The sequence below is a fragment of the Mastigoproctus giganteus genome, chromosome 2 (assembly GCF_048544385.1).
Source record: "Mastigoproctus giganteus isolate SK-2022 chromosome 2, ASM4854438v1, whole genome shotgun sequence".
Lineage (NCBI taxonomy): Eukaryota > Metazoa > Arthropoda > Arachnida > Uropygi > Thelyphonidae > Mastigoproctus > Mastigoproctus giganteus.
In genome coordinates this window covers 139,091,337-139,111,568 of record NC_143576.1, presented here as the reverse complement: position 1 = coordinate 139,111,568, position 20,232 = coordinate 139,091,337, and the positions used below count along the sequence as shown (strand labels likewise).

The 20,232-nt window shown below is 38.3% G+C and overlaps 1 protein-coding gene across 1 annotated transcript in view; it reads left to right on the top strand.

The window, feature by feature from the left end:
- The window catches only part of LOC150089603 (26S proteasome non-ATPase regulatory subunit 5), a 74,392-nt gene that overhangs the window by 26,823 nt on the left and 27,337 nt on the right, over positions 1-20,232 (top strand). The window contains exon 4 of the mRNA XM_090368686.1: positions 15,428-15,680. Coding sequence (XP_090224812.1) covers positions 15,428-15,680 — 253 coding nt within the window. The remainder of the gene's footprint in view (positions 1-15,427; positions 15,681-20,232) is intronic.

Genomic DNA, 20,232 nt, shown 5'->3' with positions numbered 1-20,232 from the left:
TTTTAACTACATTGTGAAGTAAGTATGTCATATTTTGCACAAATATTATTTGCACATGTTGTTCATCCCCTAAATGTTTTTACCAGTGTATTAAAATGGTTTATACTTATTGTTAAGACTAGTCAAATGCCTTTTCATAATCCACAAATACCAGGCATAATGGTATTTTATATTCATTTGCTTTCTCCATTAGCTGTGATATTACGTGAAGGTGATCCATAGTGAGAATCCTGTCCTAAATTTGCTGATGCTATCGAGGCAGTGTTAGGTGGGTCGGAAAACTGCTAGCTTGGGGGGAGACAAAGACCAATAGATTGACAGTAGCCACTGGCAGAGGTGAAAGAGATCCTTGCACTGCTTCTATTAGAATGAGCAGAAGCCTGAAAAACAAGATGCATGGTATTTCAGAGACTGCTGGGAGCCATTGCGGTACAAGTAAACACATGGGTTGTGTTAGGGTAGCTAAGAATAGAAACAGGTGCAGGTATACTTGCGTGTACACCAATGCTAGGAGTTTAGTAAATAAATTTGATGAATTTGAGGTATTGCTCAAAACATCGAAGGCAGATATTGTTGGGATATCAGAGACGTGGTGTCACACAGATATAAGGGATGCAGAACTGCAATTTGGGGAGTACAACGTCTACAGAAAGAATAGACAGGATAGGAAGGGAGGAGGGGTTATGTTATTAGTTAAGAAACACATAAGAACCAAGGAAGTGAAGCCAGTCGACATCGCTGGACAGTGCAGTGTGGAGTCAGTTTGGTGTGACATAAACATTGGGAGATAAAAATTGAGAGTAGGAGTGAGCTATAGGCCTAATGACTCTGATGAGTATAATAAGGAACCGTACAGGGAAATAGAGTGGGCCAGTAAATCAGAGTGTCTTATAATGGGAGATTTTAATTTCCCAGATATTGACTGGAATTTGGGGGCTGGTTACTCACACACTAGCAGGATTTTTGTGGATTTATTGGATGATTGTTTTCTACATCAGCATGTTCGGGAGGCAACTAGAGGGAGTAATACTCTTGATTTGATTATCAGCAGTGATTCTTCATGCATTAAGAATCTGCAGATAAATGAACCACTAGGTGGCAGTGATCACAGTGTGCTGAAGTGGGATTTACTCAAAGAGGTAACTACCATTAGGGGTAAAGGGAAGGGTTATTGCTTCCGTAAAGGTGACTACGATGGACTGAGACAGTATTTAAATTCTATACAGTGGGACCAACTGATGATGTTACCAACAGCAAATTCAAAATGGGAAGCATTCAAAGAACTTATCTTGGAAGCTACTAGGCTTTACATACCAACTAAGAAATATTGTTCAAGGTTTAGGCCAAAATGGATGTCAGATGAACTAATGAGGCATATGGCAGAGAAGAAAAATGCATGGGATACATACAAATTAACACATGACACAGAAGCCTATGATAGATACAAGTTGATATGCAACCAAGTTACAAAGGAGGTTAGGCAGGCGAAGGCAGATTACGAGAAATCCTTGGCAAGGGATGCAAAGAAAAACAGCAAAGAGTTCTTTAGTTATGTAAACTCTAGAAGGAAGGGGATGAATCAGATTGGTCCACTTGATATTGATGGGTGAAGTGTTGATAATCCTGCTCAGGTAGCTAACAAACTAAATGAATATTTTGCATCGACATTCACACATGAGGAGTTATTCAGCGAGGGGAATGCCAGAGGTGTATTCAACTCTAGCAGTAAGCTACAGAAACTTGAAATAACTGGGAGTAAAGTGGAGGAGAAACTGTTGAAGATAAACACAAGAAAGGCACCCAGGGTGGATGGGATCTGTCCAGTTATATTAAAGGAGGCAGCAAAGGAAGTAAGCAAACCCTTAGCCATAATTATGAGAGCTTCCTTGGACTCAGGGGAGGTACCCATAGACTGGAAATGTGCAAATGTGACCCCAATGCACAAAGGAGGATCAAAGGCTGACACAAGTAATTATAGACCTGTGAGCTTAACTTCTGTTCCAGGAAAATTAATGGAGGCACCGGTTAAAGAAGCACTGCAGGATCATTTAGACAAGACTTCAGTTATAGCTCAGACACAGCTGGTTTTGTTAAGGGGAAGTCTTGCCTGACCAACTTGATTGGATACTATGATGCAGTCACAAAAGAACTGGATGCAGGGAATAACTTTGATATTATATACTTGGATCTTAGAAAGGCTTTTGATACTGTTGCACATGGAAGACTGCTACACAAATTGGAGCAGTGTGACATTGGAGGCAAATTGCTGCTATGGATAAAGGGGTGGTTGAGGGGGAGAAGACAGAGAGTGGTAATCAATGGACACTGCTCATCGTGGACTGATGTTATTAGTGGAGTCCCTCAGGGCTCAGTGTTGGGTCCATTATTGTTTTCTGTATTTATAAATGATATTGATGATGGTATATCGGGCTTAATGTCCAAGTTTGCAGACGATACAAAGGTTGGCAGGGTTGTCAAGGACACTACTGACACTATGCTGCTGCAACAGGATCTGGAAAGGTTGAGCAGATGGGCTGAGAAGTGGCAAATGAAGTTTAACATTGATAAATGTAAAGTACTACACATGGGAAACAGCAACCCCAGAGCAATGTATCAACTCTGTGGTACTACACTGACAGTGGTAGAGAATGAAAGGGACTTGGGGGTGGTTGTGCAGGCAGATATGAAGTTCTCTGAGCAGTGCAGACGGGCTGCAAGAGTAGCTCATGGAGTATTGTCAATGATATACAGGAATTTTTCCAGCGGGGATAAGGAGGTGATTATTCCATTGTATAAGGCGATGGTCAGGCCACACCTAGAGTACTGTATACAGGTCTGGAGACCTCATTTCAAGAAGGATGTAGAGCTGCTGGAACGAGTACAGAGAAGGGCAGCAAGATTAGTGAATGGAACAAAGTGCTCTTACGAAGAAAGGCTTAAGTTTTGCAAATTACAGTGTCTGGAGACTAGGCACCAGCGAGGTGATCTGATAGAGGTGTATAAAGCCTTGAATGGTTTAAGCATGCTCAATGCTGATGGGATTCTTCCTCTAGCTCAGAAAAATCACCTGAGAGGGCATAAATTCAAATTGAGGAAAGACAGATGTAGGATAGATGTGCGGAAATTTGCCTTTAGCCAGCGGGTGGTTGGTTGGTGGAACAGACTTCCATCCCTTGTGGTGGAGGTTGATAGCCTAAATAAGTTTAAGGCTCAGCTGGACAGGTATTTTGAACGAACAGAGGGGTGAAGTGGAAGTGGGTTTTTTTTTTTTTTTTTTTTTGGCTGATGCTGCATAAGCTTGCTTTCTTGCATCAAATGCCTCTACTAATGCTAATGCTAAATCAAGCTTGCTCTTTCAGTTGATTCTCATCAAGTATTCTTTCTAATCTGTTAGTAATGACCCTTGTGAATAACTTGTAGATGTGGGCTTATTGGTCTATAATTTCCAATTTCTGATTTATCTCCTTTCTTATGCAGCAAAACTATGCTTGCATTATTCCATTGCTTAGGCGTCACACCTTTTCTAATGCACTTTGTGAAGAGCGAGCATTGCCAGTTTGTGTGTTATGTCTCTTCCTCCCAATTTTAAAAACTCTACAGTAACTTCATCTTCCCCGGGGCTTTCTGATTCTTCATTTTCTTCAATGCATGTTCTGTCTCATCAGGAAGAATATCGGGTATGTCATATGTGTTGCTAATTTGCAATCCATCTTCCCCCACTGTTGGCATCATTCCCTTGCTCCTTGTATAATTCTCTATAGTAGTCTTCTGGTATTTGAATTATGCCTTCTCTGCTGTTTATAAGTACATCATCGCTATTCTTCAGTTTCAGTATCATTTGTCTTTCTGTATTACTGCTCATGGCTGCTGATTTAAATCCTCTGTTTTCCCTTAATGCTTGTTCTACTTTTCTTGTGTTAAATCTTTTTGTGTCCTCTCTGAGTCTCTTTCTAATGGCTTTGCATAACTCAGTATACTCAATTTTCTCCTTGTCAGTATTTATCTTGCTCTTCATTTTTGCCTTTGGTTCATCATAACAAGTGTTTCTTGACTAATTTTTTCTTTGGATTTCTTTTTCCCTATAGGTTTCTTGGGCTTTATCACTTTCAGAAAGTTGTAATATTCCTTGTCGATATCTTGGTCCTGAGCAGTCTGCAGAAGCTCAAACTTGTTCTTAAGTTCCAGTACATACTGCTTTTTCTCCTCTTCTGTTATCTCAAAGACTCTTCTTTAAATAGGCCTCTGGGGTTGGGCATATTATAATATAAATTTTTAGTAGTTTACACCAACATTGAAATAATAAAACAAAAAACAAAATTAATAGTTTAATAAACCGATATTACTAATTTACAATAAATTACTATTTACAAAAGGTATATAAAACAAAAATAAGAAATTACATTAAAATACAATAAAATATACAGAATTAAAAGTGCTAAAATCTGAAGCTTTCGAAGGTTCCACCTTCTTTCTCAACAGTACGCTTTATTTTTGCAGTGCAATCTTAAATACCTGCAGGTTCACGGCACATGTCACGTGATTCAATAACACGTGCATTGTTCTCAAATGTAACGGAACCAGAAGTGGCTCGGGAACGTGTCAGGCGGAATCGTTCATCCCCTCTAAGGATCACTGTCTCAAAGAGGGGATGAATCCGCATACTCCTATCTCTATTAATGTTGCTCCCAATGGAACTAATCCGCAAGCTCTCGAGCCACTTGCGGTTCCAAAGCCTATGTGCCTGGTTGATGATAATAGCTTCGTCCGGGGAGATTTGATGCTGCTTCTCCCAATAATGCTCTGCCACGGCTGATTTTGCATAATCTGCATTCCTTATCGCCTTTGTGTGCTCCCCCAGATGATCTTTTAGACGCCATTTTGTTTCCCCCACCTCCGAGGATAAAAAAAAGAGTTTGAGCACGTCACGGCGGATCTCCTGAGGTGTGGCTACCCCCAGAGGATCATAAATAAGTATATAAAAGGAGAACAGAGGAGAGGTGAGACATTTACGCCAATAGCCACCGTATACATTCCCTATTATCCGGGTCTAACCGAGCGAATAGCCCGTGTATTACGGGATCATCAGACACGCTGTGTGCAGCTGCCAGGACATAAGTTGCACACAGTGTTGTCACAAGTGAAAGATCCCATTCCAAAAGAAAGTGTAAGTGGGGTCGTTTATAGCATTAAGTGCCCGGATTGTGGGAAATGTTATGTGGGGGGAAACAAAACAGCGTCTAAAGGATCGTCTGGAGGAGCACACAAAGGCGATAAGGAATGCAGATTTTTCTCAGTATGATTTGTGCTTTTAACAGGAGAGTCAGTTTTTACAGAATGCATACACTTTCATAGAAGGATTATCCACCAATATTATTATTATTATTATTATTATTATTATTAGCCATATGGTGTAAGGAAGCCTGAGGCGTATGCTGCACCGGCCAAAAAAAATTTCTGAGTTACCCTGTGTGTGTGTGTGAGCGAGCATGTGTGTGAGAGAGAGAGAGAAAGAGAAGTAGAAGGAAATCACCAAGAAAGGGAAGAATGATTATATCCAGCTGAGGACCCTGGGTGTGCCAAGCCCATACTCACCAGATGTGAGCCCCTGGGGTTAATCTGCTGCCATCAGCAAATATTGGTGGATAATCAAGAGATGATCATTATATTAGTAATAGGGTAAACAGTTGATAGACTAAGAATAGCTGCAAGCAGAGGTGAAAGTGATTCTTATGATGCTTCTATTTGATATGAAGCAGCCTGGAAAGCAAGGTGTCTGGTGAATTTACAATGCCAGCTGAGGGTCCTCATGGAACAAGCTAATACACACAGGCTGTGTTAAGGTATTAAGAACATAAATGGGTGCACATATACTTCTACACTAATGCCAGTGGTACACTAAATGAATTTAATGTACTGGTTACATCATGGAATGTGGAGGTTGTAGGAGGATTGTAAATATTGTGTTTCTTAGACCCATGGAATGCAGAATTTGAATATGGTGAGTAAAATGTGTACCGAAAGAACAGACAGAGTGGGGGGGGGTTATGTTTTTCTTGATTAAGAAAAACATGAAATCTAAGGCAGTACACCCATTTGATGTTGGTGGTCAGTGCAGTTGTGAGTTAGTTCGATTTGAATTTAAGTAGTGAAAAAACACAAATGAGAGTAGGCATATGTTGTAGGCCAAATGTCTGTGATGAATATGACAAAAAAAACTATACAGACAAATAGAGTGGATCAGTAAATTAGAATTACTTGTAATGAAGGATTTTAATTTTCCAGATATTGATTGAAACTTGTGAGTTGGTCACTCCCACAGTAGAAACACCTTTCTGGATTTATTTGATGACTGTGGAACCAACTGATGATGTTATGAACTGCAAATTTTCAAAAAAGTATTCATTGAAACTACAGGATGATTGAATAGTCTGTTGCAGTAACTATTGACAAACATTTTATATAATGCTTTTTAATTTGGCAATAGTTTTGGAGTCAAGAAAATGGTGGACAACAGTTTCAGTGTGTGTGTGTGTGTGGTGTTTGTAATTATTGTGTATAATGCTTGCCAATAAAGTGAATAATGCAAAATTGTGGAGAGACTTTTCAATCGCCCTGTAATAAGCTTTTTGACTTGAAAAACGTTTTTACTGGCATTATTCCAAAAATTTTGTAACGAAAAACTGTCATGCGAGAAGCATTACGGAAGTGACGTCATCTCCAGCTTCCGCCAGAAGTGAATTATTGTAACTTGTATTGTTGGAATCATACTTCTATAATGGAAACAATAGTTTATCTTCTACTGGACCAAATTTAATGATATATTTTGCTTAGAGCTTCATCTTAGTTCTACACGAGAGGAAAACTATCAAACCTCTGAAAATTGCAGTAGTTTTTCCAGCATGGTGGAAAATATGAACATGTGTAGATGGTAGGTGGTACTAGGCGGTAGATGACTCTCATCAACCAGTGCAATACCACCTCTATGCTTATTGGAGGCTTGAAGTGGTGGAACCCATGTTTAGTCGCCAGAGCTAAGCTCCGGTCAACCCTTCCCCATCTCTTCCATCATGCAGTATGATTGATGACTTTTGAGGTTATGATGAACATCGTGGCGAGATCCAATCTTCCTTACATTTCGAGGGTACAGCTCTAAAACGGTGCTAACAGGACAGCCACTAGTTAGTACACCGGACCGAACCTATTGGTAATTTTCTAGGAGGCTTCTGGATCAGCTACACTAATGTATAATCTTGCCGCCTCTACTCTGCCAGGTGGTGACTGGAGGGAGTCCGAGTAGTGTGTATGCGGGGGGCATTGTCGAGGCCACATTATCTCATGGATCTGGGTATATTCTTACCACGTGTACGCCATATCCAAAAATTACAATACTTCATACAGCATGTCCCACCCACTTTTTCTTACTATTGAATACACCATGAAATATCAAACTAATAGAGGAAGCTTATCTGCGAAAAGATCTAAACCTCCCAAACACTTCCTAATTCATTTCACAAATATACGTGGTCTGAATTCTAATCTGAAAGATGTTCATTTCCACTTGCAGTCTGTCAAACCTCATGTACTTTTTCTGACAGAATCTCAGTTATTAGTTGATTCAACTACTGCTCATCTCAGTTGCCCAAATTATTCGCTGTACGATTCCTTTCACCTCAAAGGTGTTACTTGTGCATATGTCCGTTCCGATATTTCCTGTCAGAGACCTGGTAATTTGGAATCTCCTCTTTTCGATCTTCTCTGGCTTAAAATCTCTCTACCTCCTTGTGTCGAATTCATCTGTTGTCTCTACCGTTCTCCCAACTCCACTAATCACTTGGAGCTCTTTGACTTCCTCTCTTTGCAACTTGACTTTCTCCAGTCAAACTTGGGCGCCTCCGTAGCCAGGTGGGAAGGAGCAGCAGTCGCTTCTTGATTAGACCGGGGTTCGAGCCCGTCACCACCAAATACGGAGGATGCGGAAAGGTCAGGGAATGACCACCGCATATCACGGAGCAATATAGCCTTAGTTGCTAATGCTCCTAAAAAAAAAACCAAATAACAAAAATAATAACCAGTCAAACTTTCCTAACAGTGAGATAATTTTCCTTGGTGATTTTAATGTTCACAACTCCAGCTGGCTTCCATTTTCTACTAGTCACACTGACACATCTGGTCGAGATGCTGAGGCTTTTGCAATTACTAATGACCTTGCACAGATTGTTCATTTACCTACAAGAATACTGGATAATCCTAACCATGCAGCCAACACCCTTGATCTTTTTCTCACAAACAACTGTTCTAAGTACATGGTCGAAGTCAGTGGTCCTTTAGGCACCTCAGATCACAACTTGGTGATTGTCTTTTCTGCAATGGAGCTTTTATCTCATGGATATTCCCAACCTTGTATTGTTTGACATTACAAGAATGTAAAATTGGATGACCTGCGAGATTTCTTTTCTTCTTTTCCTTGGTTGGATTACTGTTTAAAAACTTCTGATGTCAATGTTTGTTCAGATCGTGTCAATGAAATTATTCTTGCAGGAATGGAATCCTTTATCCCACACTCCACTTTAAAATCTCGTCCTTTATCTAAACCTTGGTTTTCCAATAAATGCGCTCAGGCAGTTCAAGAGAAGAACGTTGCATATCGTAATTGGCTTGTTTCTAATTCTTCAGTTTCATTTTCTGCCTACACCAAAGCTCACAACTATTGTAAAGCAGTTATTAATCAGTCCAAACTAGAGTTTGAACAGGCTAAGAGTAGAAAACTTGCTTCTTGCCCTAATGGTAGCTGGGCATTCTGGTCTCTTGCCAAAGCTATTGGCCGCAACTTTTGCCCATCTCTGCTCCCACCTCTGCTCCAAACCAGATGGTTCTGTTGTCACTTCAGCCAAGGATAAAGCTGACCTGCTAGCATCCCATTTTTCCTCCAACTCATGTATTAAGATCTTGGTAAAACACCTCCCACCATTCCCAACACGCACCATTCAATGCCTCCTGTGGTCTTCCATCAAAAGGATGTCAGAAGGATTTTGGCGAATCTTGATGCTAAGAAAGCTCCAGGTCCCAATGGTATTTCTCCACTTGCTCTCAAAACCTGTGCTCCTGAACTTACTCCTGTTCTTTGCTGCCTTTTTTCACTTTCTTATGCCAAAGGTGTTTTTCCTTCTGCTTGGAAATATGCTCATATTTAGCAGGTTCCTAAAAAAGCGTGACAAATCCCTCCCATCCAATTATCGACCCATTGCAATTACTTCTACTCTTTCTAAAGTAATGGAGAAATCAATTAACCGCCAACTCTTAATGATCAACGATCACCAGTATGGATTCCATCAGTGTTGATCCAATGGTGATATTCTGGCTTATGTTACCCATTTATGGACTAATTCAATGGAAAAGTTCAGTGAAACACAAGCAGTTGCTCTCGACATCTCAGAGGCTTTCGATAGTGTTTAGCATAAAGGTCTTCTAAACAAGCTTCCATCTTATGGTTTGCCAACTGTTTTTTGTAATTGGTTATGCAATTTTTTCTCTGATCGCTCACTGAGGGTGATGGCAGATGGTTCTCTGTCTTTTAACTTCTCCACTAATGTCGGTGTTCCCCCAAGGTTCAGTTCTTTTCCCCTTGTATGTTAATGACCTTCTTCCATTGACTGGAAATCCTATCCATAGTTTTGCCAATGATAGCACATTGCATTCCACTTTCCATTTTGAGAAACCTTGTCCTGCTCAATCAGTTTCGACTTCTCAAAATTCTGCTACCAGTTCTTAAATGCTGATCTCGAGGTAATTCTCCAGTGGGGCAAAGACAACTTAGTTGATTTCAATCCTTCTAAAACTCAGTCTTGTCTTATATCTCGCAAAAAAGGATTCTTCTGCTCCTATGCTTATCTTTGGTGACACTCTGATTTCTAGACAAAATGATATATATCTCTTTTGGGGATTACCCTGACTTCTAATCTCTCTTGGCACAAGCACAATACATATATTGCTTCCTCTGCATCTAAAAAAACTTAGTTTTCTCTTTCGCTCTTGGCGTTACTTTTCTTCCATAGAGCTGTTCACTCTGTACAAATTGCAAATCCGCCCTATCATGGAATATTGTTCCCACGACTGGGGCGGTGCCCCCAAAACCTCTCTAAGGTTCTTGATTCCGTTCAGAAGAGGGCAGTTAGGTTAATTAATGATTCATCTCTAACAGAGTCTGTCCACTCGCTGTCTGATAGACATACTGTTTCTGCTGCATGCCTTTTCTACAGATATTTCCATGGGCACTGTTCTTCTGAATTGGCTTCTATAATTCCCGCTCTCTCTTTCAAAACAGTCCGAACACGTGCCTCCACCAGCCAACATCCATTTACTGTCCAACTTCAAACTCACGGAACCAACTTTTCATCTTCCTCGTTTATTCATTCAACTGCCATTTTCTGGAACAACCCTCCTTCATACGTATTTCCTGAAAATTATAGTCTGCAGAAGTTAAAGTCCAATGTCAACAAATATCTTGTTTTGTCTTCTCAACCTCCAACCCAAACTCAGTTCTAAGTACTAAAGGTTCTAATACCTCTCGTGTTTGGGGTTTACATAAAAAAATGTGATCAAGGAAATTTTCTCATGTAATAAATGGGATAATGTGGACCTATAGCATATTGTTGGAAAGCTAAGGAATTTAGAAACAGAAATATTAAGGTTTTAAGATACAAAAAAACTTTCGGAAACTGAGAAGTGCGTTAATTCGAAAATGCATCTTGTTTCAAGTCACCTGGATGTTTTCCGATTGAATGTGATTTTTTTTCTTTACAGTTAAACTCTGAGGCTGGAAAAGAGTTCTGCACATTTATGAAAACATTCTTCAACTTGCATGTCATCAGATCTTTCGATAGATACTACCCGTAATGGAACAATATAGATGGTGTATTTAGTTGTGAACTAAAATCTCTTCAGTATAAAAATTATATATCCTACTTTAGTCATCACAGACCAATACTTTCAGTAACTGATATGTAATTATTATTAATAAAATAAAAACATTGTTATATTATTATCCACGAATTTTATTAATATCTGAAAATTAATGTTGTTAACACCAGCCGATGGCTTTTAAATGTAAAACACATTAAATATTCTAGCGGCAGGACACATGTACCTGGTTCAGAATTTTTAATTAATTTTATACTAAATAAGAGATTCTTCAGCGATCTAAAGCAGATTATGAGCAATCTTTGGCTAAGAAAGCAAAGAAAAGCATCAAAGAATTCTTTGCTTATAATTTAGAAATAGAAATAATCCTTAAATTAGAAGGAAGGGAAAAAAATAATCCTGTAATGTGTGTAACTAACTAGTAAATCCTCTGTAACTAACCGACTGGTTAGAGTGCTTAAAACGGGAAAAATCATCAGATTTTAAAAAATCTGTGGAGGGGGAGAATATATACAGTGAAACTTCCCTTTAACGGACAGCCATGGGGAACGAAAATGTGTCCGTTAGAGAGAAGTGTCCGCTAACAAGAAGTCTGAGGGAGGAAAAAAAAAAAAGAAAGAAAGAAAGAAAGAAAAATCGTTAAACGTTTAATGTAAAATTAAATTAAAATATATACAGATTTTGAACAATATTTTTGTAAATAATATACAATTACATACACAAGAGATAAATAAAAATCGTTAAATGTTTAATGTAAAATTAAATTAAATTAAATTATATACAGATTTTGCACAATATTTTTGTAAATAATATACATACAATTGTGCTATGCATATTATGACTTTATCTTAAGAAAAATACATACGGTAATCACTTATTTTCTTCTGCACCTTCTTCCGGCTGATAATTTTGTTTTCAACATTTGTTTGGAGTGAAGAAACCATCGAAAGTCCTTCAGTATCTTCTTCAGCGGCGAAAAACATTTTTAAACGATTGATTTGTATGAGCGCTTCTATTTTCATTGGTGGTTCGTCGTTAATATGTTCTTCGACCGAATGATCTCCTTCCATTTCTTCATCCTCATGAGGAACTTCTTGAAAAATATCGATGATAATGTCGTTGATATCTAGAGCACCATCTTCTGTAGTGAGGTTCGAGTCTATATCTTTGTAGCTAGGGTCACTTGTAACTGAAGTATCGTATAACCCCAGGGGCTCACATCTGGTGAGTATGGGCTTGGCACACCCAGGGTCCTAAGCTGGATATCATCATTCTTCTCTTTCTTGGTGATTCCCTTCTACTTCTCTCTCTCTCTCTCTCTCTGGGTAAATTGGATTTTTTTTTTTTTTTTTTTTGCTTGTGCAGCAAAAGCTTCGGCTTCCTTGCACCATATAGCTAATAATGATAATAATGATAATAATAACATTATCAATAGATGTTGAAGTTCTTGCTCTTCTTGGTGCTCCACATTGCTGTTCACAATTTCAATTTTTGCGTTTGAGAAGCCAGACTTTACAAAACAGTTCACGACAGTTTGTTTTCTAATTGCGTTTACTGAAGAGGAAATCCATTGAATCGCATCTAGGATGCTGAGTTTCTTTGCAAGGTCACTCGCACATGTTACATCGTTCATGTTTGCAATGAGATGTCTTAAAACTCGTTTTCTGTAGTGAAGTTTAAAATTTTTTATTATCCCTTGATCCAAGGGCTGACACTCTGCAGATGTGTTTGGTGGCAGAAAAACGATTTGAATGTTAGACAATTCAATGTGCGGGTGAGATGCAGCATTATCCATGAAAAGAATAATTTTTCTGTTTTGACGAATCATGTTTTGGTTAAAGTGAATTATCCATTCGCTCATGATATCTCGTGTCATCCACGCTTTTTTATTAGACTTCCAGTCAACATTCAAAAGATTCAACTTTATGCCCTTGAAACAACGAGGATTTTGTGGTTTTCCTATAACAAGAGGTTGTTCAAAGTCTCCCAGCATATTTGTACACAATAGTACAGTCAAGCGTTCCTTAGAAAAAATTTTCCGCCCTGGCACTTTTCGTTTTTTAGACTCATTGTTTTTTCAGGAAGAGCTTTAAAAAACAACCCTGTCTCGTCACAGTTGTAAATATCTTTAGCTTCAAAATCACGACATAAATCTTCCAATTGGACGGTCCACTCTGTTACAACCCCAGTATCAATAGATCCACCTTCACCACTTACGGTTTTCCAAGAAATTTTATGCAGAGTTTTGAACTTTTTTGTCTAGCCATCCCACAGAAGCTTTGAACTCATTTACTCCCATAGATTTCGCAACCTCCAAAGCCTTTTCCCTAATAATAAGCCCATTAATGGGAATTTTTTTAGCACGTTCGTGACAAAACCACTCATGCGTAACATGTCAATTTGAAGTCCAACAGTTTTCGGGAATGATTTTTGAACCTGATCATTTCCGTGTTGCCAAAATTGTTTGAGCAGTTCATTTTTTTTCTTTAGGATGTCGTCTCCTGCGTTTTCCCGATTTTGAATTTTGCAGTGAGATTGCGAACACTATTTTTTTTCCGATTATACACATTAATGAGTTTGACTTTATCTTTTAAAGTTAAATGTTTACGAGAAGACATTGTGCACTTCACATGACACTGAACAAAACTGAAAACTGAAACTGAAAAGATGAAAGGCCGACCATATTCCCGCCCCTGCACACACCGAATTCATCAGAAGTTTTACACGTGCCTTAAAATTCTTGAAAAAGGGTTTAGAACCTTGATAAAATTCAGAGAATCAGAAATAGAAAATAAACACACGATTGAGGCAATACGTAGAAGAAACGTTCCTAGAAAAAGGGGCGTAAACTCGCCCGCTGTCCGTTATTGGGAGATCAAATTAAGTGCTAATCTAAACGAAACAGTGCAGATTACCTGTCCGCATCCGTTACAGAGAATGTCCGCTAGACAGAAGCTGCAAACACGTTCAAACCAGTAGAGTTGGGGAATTTGAAAATGTCCGTTGTAGAGAGATGTCCGTTAACGAGAGGTGTCCGTTAGGAGAAGTTTCACTATATATATATATATACACGCATACACACACACATAATATATATTTTATATTTTTATAAAATATGGTCAAGGTTTAATTGCTTTAGCAGTGACCTTAGTTTATATAAGTTACATAAAATTTTTAGTAAATTATAGTAAAATTTTATGATACTCAAACATATATAACCCCAGGGATTCGCGTCTGGTCAGTATGGGCTTGGTACACCCAGTGTTCTGAGCTGGACATCATCATTCTTCTCTTTCTTGGTGATTACTTTCTACTTCTGACTCTCTCTCTCTCTCTCTCTCTCTCTCTCTCTCTCTCTCTCTCTCTCTCTCTCTCTCTCTCTCTCTCTCTCTCAGGGTAACTCGGGAATTTTTTTTGGCTGGTTCAGCATAAGCCTCAGGCTTCCTTGCACCATATGCACCTAATAATAATAATATATATATAAATAAGTAAAGAAAAATTGAGATTCTCAGGCCAGGAAAGCTAAAATACCAGAGCATTTACTGGGTAGTTTATTAAAATATATTGTATGCCCAAATAGCAGAATGCACAATTGGGTGCATGATGTATATACAACATAATGATATACTGAGCTTTGTCAGTAATAAATTTTTGAAATAAGTATTTATTGAAGTATTTGAAATTCTCGGTTGTTTGAAACACTTTTCATGATAGCTTAGGTCCTTTTTCAATTTAAGCTATTCAGTTGTTTATATAGACACAACCATAATTTTATCATCAAAGGTTTTTGCGATGACCGACTAACTGGTTAAAATAAATTTATTAAAATAAAAATGATATATACATAAGATAAAACAGAAATAAAATAAGATAAAAGCATTAAAATACAATAAGATAAAAGAGTTAAAATATATATAATAAAAGCGCTAAAATACATAGTAGCTTTCGAAGCAAAGTGCCTCTTCATCAGCTAGTCTGTGAATGGGTACTTCAGTATATATTGATGGTTACAATAGAAGAGCATAATAGAATAGTTACAATAGCACAAGTCAGTTGGGCATGATCATGTATCACGAGTCTGGTTTCGTAGAATTACGTACACGTGATGATCACCAGCGCTCATCACACTGCAATATAGTACATTCTATAATAGAGTGTAAGTGTACTTCCCTCGTCCGATTCATAGTACTATTATTGGTGGCAATGTGTAGGGCTTCAAGCCATGAGCGCTGGTGGTAATCACGTGAATAGTGGACGATTTCAATATCCCATTGGGGATCAAGATTGTGCTGCTCAACCCAATAATGTTTGGCGACTGCGGAGTGTTCAAAATTAGCGTAATTAAAATTTATTCCTCTTAACTGTTTAGTTCAAAACTTGCTCCTCCAAACATCAAGTATTGTATCCTATTCCCTATTATATTCTATTCATATCTAGATAATATTTTTTGAAATTTGTTTTAGCATTTACCTTTTAATTTTTATTGAAACATCAATTTTTTTTTTTGTAGGCATTAGTTGACATAGCTTGTACATCTCCTGAACTGCTTAAAAAAGTCATAAAAGCTGGTTTCATATTAAGACTTTTGAGTGAAATCAACAAAGAAGATGTCTTAGTGATGCTAAACTGTGTGGAACTTTTAACTCATTTAGCACTTACTGATCATGGCTTGGAATATTTAATACAAGAAGGTACTGTAATGAAGCTTCAGAAAATGTTGATTGAATCTACTACTGAACCTTTACTTGGATTCATTGCACCAGGTTGGTATACTGAATACAGATGTTAATACAGTATAACCCCATTAATCCAAATTAATGTTGAACAAAAAATATCTTGACATCTTTTTATGGATCATGCACACTGACATTTTGCTCACATTATTAAAGCTTCCTTCCCACCTGCTATCTACTCCACCAGTTGCTTTGTTTTATCATAACCTCTGATTTTAGTATTAGCATTGGCAGCACAGTGCAAGGAGGCTATATAGTTCCAGCCGGCAAATAAGTCAGTATAATGCTCACATTGTGTGATAATTCCTTCAAATAATTTGCCCAAACACCCTTTAAATTTATTCAAACTACTCACGTCAACAACACTAGGTAGAAATTTATTCCAACAATCAATTACTCTCTTGCTGAATGCAAATTTCTGCAACCATCATTTTAAATTTGTTCCTTTATGTGTATCATCTGAGAAAGAGTGAAGATGCTACACCCTCTTAGAGACAAACACTTCAGTGAGGTTACTGTGCAGATGGCCGATGAACTAATTGAAGTATTTTTCCCTTCGTTAGGTGTTATGAATTGAGCCAATCTCTAAACATATTCAGAACAATTGAAAACAAAGAAAGAATAGTCCTGATTTTCTGAAAAAGACTAAATTAAAGTAAAATTATATTATTTTTTGGTAATAATACCATTTCTTTATCTGCTTTCACTATGCAACAGATTTTAGTCAAAAAATAATCCAACACTGTTTTGGTTAGTCCCTAATAACTTGGAAAGAAGTTTACCAGAACAAATCAGAAGAGTGCTAGATTATTTTATTTTATACTTATTTTGTAATTCACACAAAATTACTGACCCTGTTTTTCAAGGCCAGTAATCACAATAGTTGAGACAAAAACTAGCATCAGCCTGTCACTCGTTTCTGTCTACATTGTTGGAGGCTTCACATGACGATATCTGACTATCTGTTTACTCTGTTTGAATCACTTCCTTTTATGTTTCTCAAAAAAGCAGACATTAGCATTAGCATTAGTAGAGGCATGTGATGCAAGAAAGCAAGCTTATTCAGCATCAGCCAAAAAAAAAAAAAAAAAAACACACCACTCCTATTTCACCCCTCCGTTCGTTCGAAATACCTGTCCAGTTGAGCCTTAAATTTGTTTAGGCTATCAACTTCAACAACAAATGATGGAAGTCGGGTCCACCAACCAACCACCTGCTGGCCAAAGGCAAATTTCCGCACATCTATCCGACATCCGTCCTTCCTCAGTTTGAATTTATGCCCTCTGAGGTGATTATTCTGAGCAAGAGGAAGAATCCCATTGGCATTGTGTATGCTCAAACCATCCAAAGCCTTATACACCTCTATCAGATCACCTCGCCGGTGCCTAGTCTCCAGACTCTGTAATTTGCAGAACTTAAGCCTTTCTTCATAAGAGCAACCCTTTGTTCCATTCACTAATCTTGTTGCCCTTCTCTGTACCCATTCCAGCAGCTCTACATCCTTCTTGAAATGAGGCTTCCAGACCTGTATACAGTACTCAAGATGTGGCCTAACCATTGCCTTATACAAGGGAATAATCACCTCCTTATCCCTGCTAGAAAAATTCCTGTATATCATTGACAAGACACCACGAGCTACTCTTGCAGCTCGTCTGCACTGCTCAGAGAACTTCATATCTGCCTGCACAATTACCCCCAGGTCCTTTTCATTCTCCACCACTGTCAGTGTAGTACCGCAGAGTTGATACGTTGCTCTGGGGTTACTGTTTCCCATATGTAGTACTTTACATTTGTCAATGTTAAACTTCATTTGCCACCTCTCAGCCCATCTGTTCAACCTTTCCAGATCCTGTTGCAGCAGCATAGCGTCAGTAGTGTCCTTAACAACCCTGCCAACCTTTGTATCATATGCAAACTTGGACATTAAACTTGATATACCATCATCAATATCATTCATAAACACCGAAAACAACAACGGACCCAACACTGAACCCTGAGGAACTCCACTAATAACATTAGTCCACGTCGAGCAGTGTCCATTGATTACCACTCTCTGTCTTCTGCCACTCAACCATCCCCTTATCCATAGCAGCAATTTGCCTCCAATGCCACACTGCTCCAAATTGTGCAGCAGTCTTCCATGTGCAACAGTATCAAAAGCCTTTCTAAGATCCAAATATATAATATCAAAGTTATTCCCTGCATCCAGTTCTTTTGTGACTACATCATAGTATCCAATCAAATTGGTCAAGGCAAGACCTGCCCTTAACAAAACCATGCTGCGTCTGAGCTATAACTGAATTCTTGTCTAGATGATCCTGCAGTGCTTCTTTAACCAGTGCCTCCATTAATTTTCCTGGAACAGAAGTTAAACTAACAGGTCTATAATTACTTGTGTCAGCCTTTGATCCTCCTTTGTGAATTGGGGTTACATTTGCACATCTTCAGTCTATGGGTACCTCCCCTGAGTCCAAAGAAGCTCTCATAATTATGGCTAGGGGTTTGCTTACTTCCTTTGCTGCCTCCTTTAATATAACTGGATAGATCCCATCCACCCCAGGTGCCTTTTTTATGTTTATCCTCAATAATCTCTCCTCCACTTTCCTCTCAGTTATTACAAAATCATATAGCTCACTGCCAATGTCTACTTTACCTACGTCATTCTCCTTCCTGAATAACTCCTCATGTGTGAATGTAGATGCAAAATACTACTCGTTTAGATTGTTAGCCACCTGAGCAGGATCCTCAACTGTTGAACCATCAATATCCAGTGGACCAATCTGATTCATCCCTTTCCTTCTTGAGTTTAAATAGGTAAAGAACTCTTTTCTGTTTTTCTTTGCATCCTTTGCCAAAGATTTTTTGTAGTCTGCCTTTGCCTGCCTAATCTCCTTTGTGACTTGGTTACAGACCAACTTATATCTATCATAGGCTTCAATGTCACCCATTAATTTGTATGTATTGCATGCATTTTTCTTCTCTGCCACATGTCTCATTAGTTCATCTGACAACCATTTAGGCCTAAATCTTGAACAATATTTCTTAGTTGGTATGTAAAGCCTAGTAGCTTCCAAGATTAGTTCCTTGAATGCTTCCCATTTTGAGTTTGCTGTTGGTAACATCATCAGTTGGTCCCACTGTATAGAATTTAAATACTGTCTCAGACCATCATAGTCGCCTTTACTAAAACAAAAACCCTTCCCTTTACCTCTGATGGTAGTTTACCTCCTTGAGTAAATCCCACTGCAACACACTGTGATCACTGCCACCTAGTGGTTCATTTATCTGCAGATTCTTAATGCATGAAGAATCACTACTGATAATCAGATCAAGAGTATTGCTCCCTCTTGTTGCCTCACGAACATGCTGATATAGAAAACAATCATCCATTAAATCCACAAAAGCCTGGCTAGTGTGTGAGTGACCAACCCACAAATTCCAGTCAATATCTGGGAAATTAAAATCCCCCATTATAAGACTCTCTGATTTACTGGCCCACTCCATTTCCCTGTACAATATCTTATTATACTCATCAGAGTCATTAGGCCTATAGCACACTCCTACTCTCAATTTTGATTTCCCTATGCTTATGTCACACCAAACTGACTCGACACTGCCCTGTCCATCGATGTCGACTGGCTTCACTTCCTTGGATTTTATGTGTTTCTTTACTAATAGCATAACCCCTCCTCCCCTACTGTCCTGTCTATCCTTTCTATACACATTGTATTCCCCAAATTCCAGTTCCACATTCCTTATATCTGTGTGATATCCCAACAATATCTGCCTTTGATGTTTTGAGCAATACCTCAAATTCATCAAATTTATTTACCAAACTCCTAGCATTGGTGTATACGCAAGTATGCATGCACCTGTTTCTATGCACCTGTTACATAAAGCATGCACCTGTTACATAAAGAACAACAATATAAACAACTTAGAAAATCTTTTTATTCATTTCTTTATGTAACAGGTTATCCTTCGCAAAAGTGTTCCATTGAAAAGGTTTCAGATTAATTTTATTAATAAAAAAAAATGGGATAATTTTGCAAAAAAAAAAGACATTCTTAAAATGTAACTGTTGCAGCCATTAATTTGAATTTTACATTTTCATTGAGAATACAGTATTGTCTGAGAAAGAGTAAAGATTTTTTTTTTTATGAAAACCCCAAACACGAGGTATTCAAACCTATAGTACTTAGTACCGTGCTTGGGTTGGAGGTTGAGAAGACGAAAGAAGGTATTTGTTGACATTATACTTGAACTTCTGTAGACTGCAATTTTCAGGAAATACTTATGAAGGAAAGTTGTTCCAGAAAACAGCAGCTGAATGAATAAACGCGGAAGATGAAAAGTTGGTTTTGTAAGTTTGAAGTTGGACAATAAATGGATGTTGGCTGGTGTCGACACATGTTTGGACTGTTTTGAAAGATTGAGTGGGAATTATAGAAGCCAATTCAGGAGAACGGTGCCCATGGAAGTATCTGTAGAAAAGGCATGCAGCAGAAACAGTACGTCTATGAGACAGTGAGGGGACAGACTCTGTTAGAGATGAGTCATTAATTAACCTAACTGCCTTCTT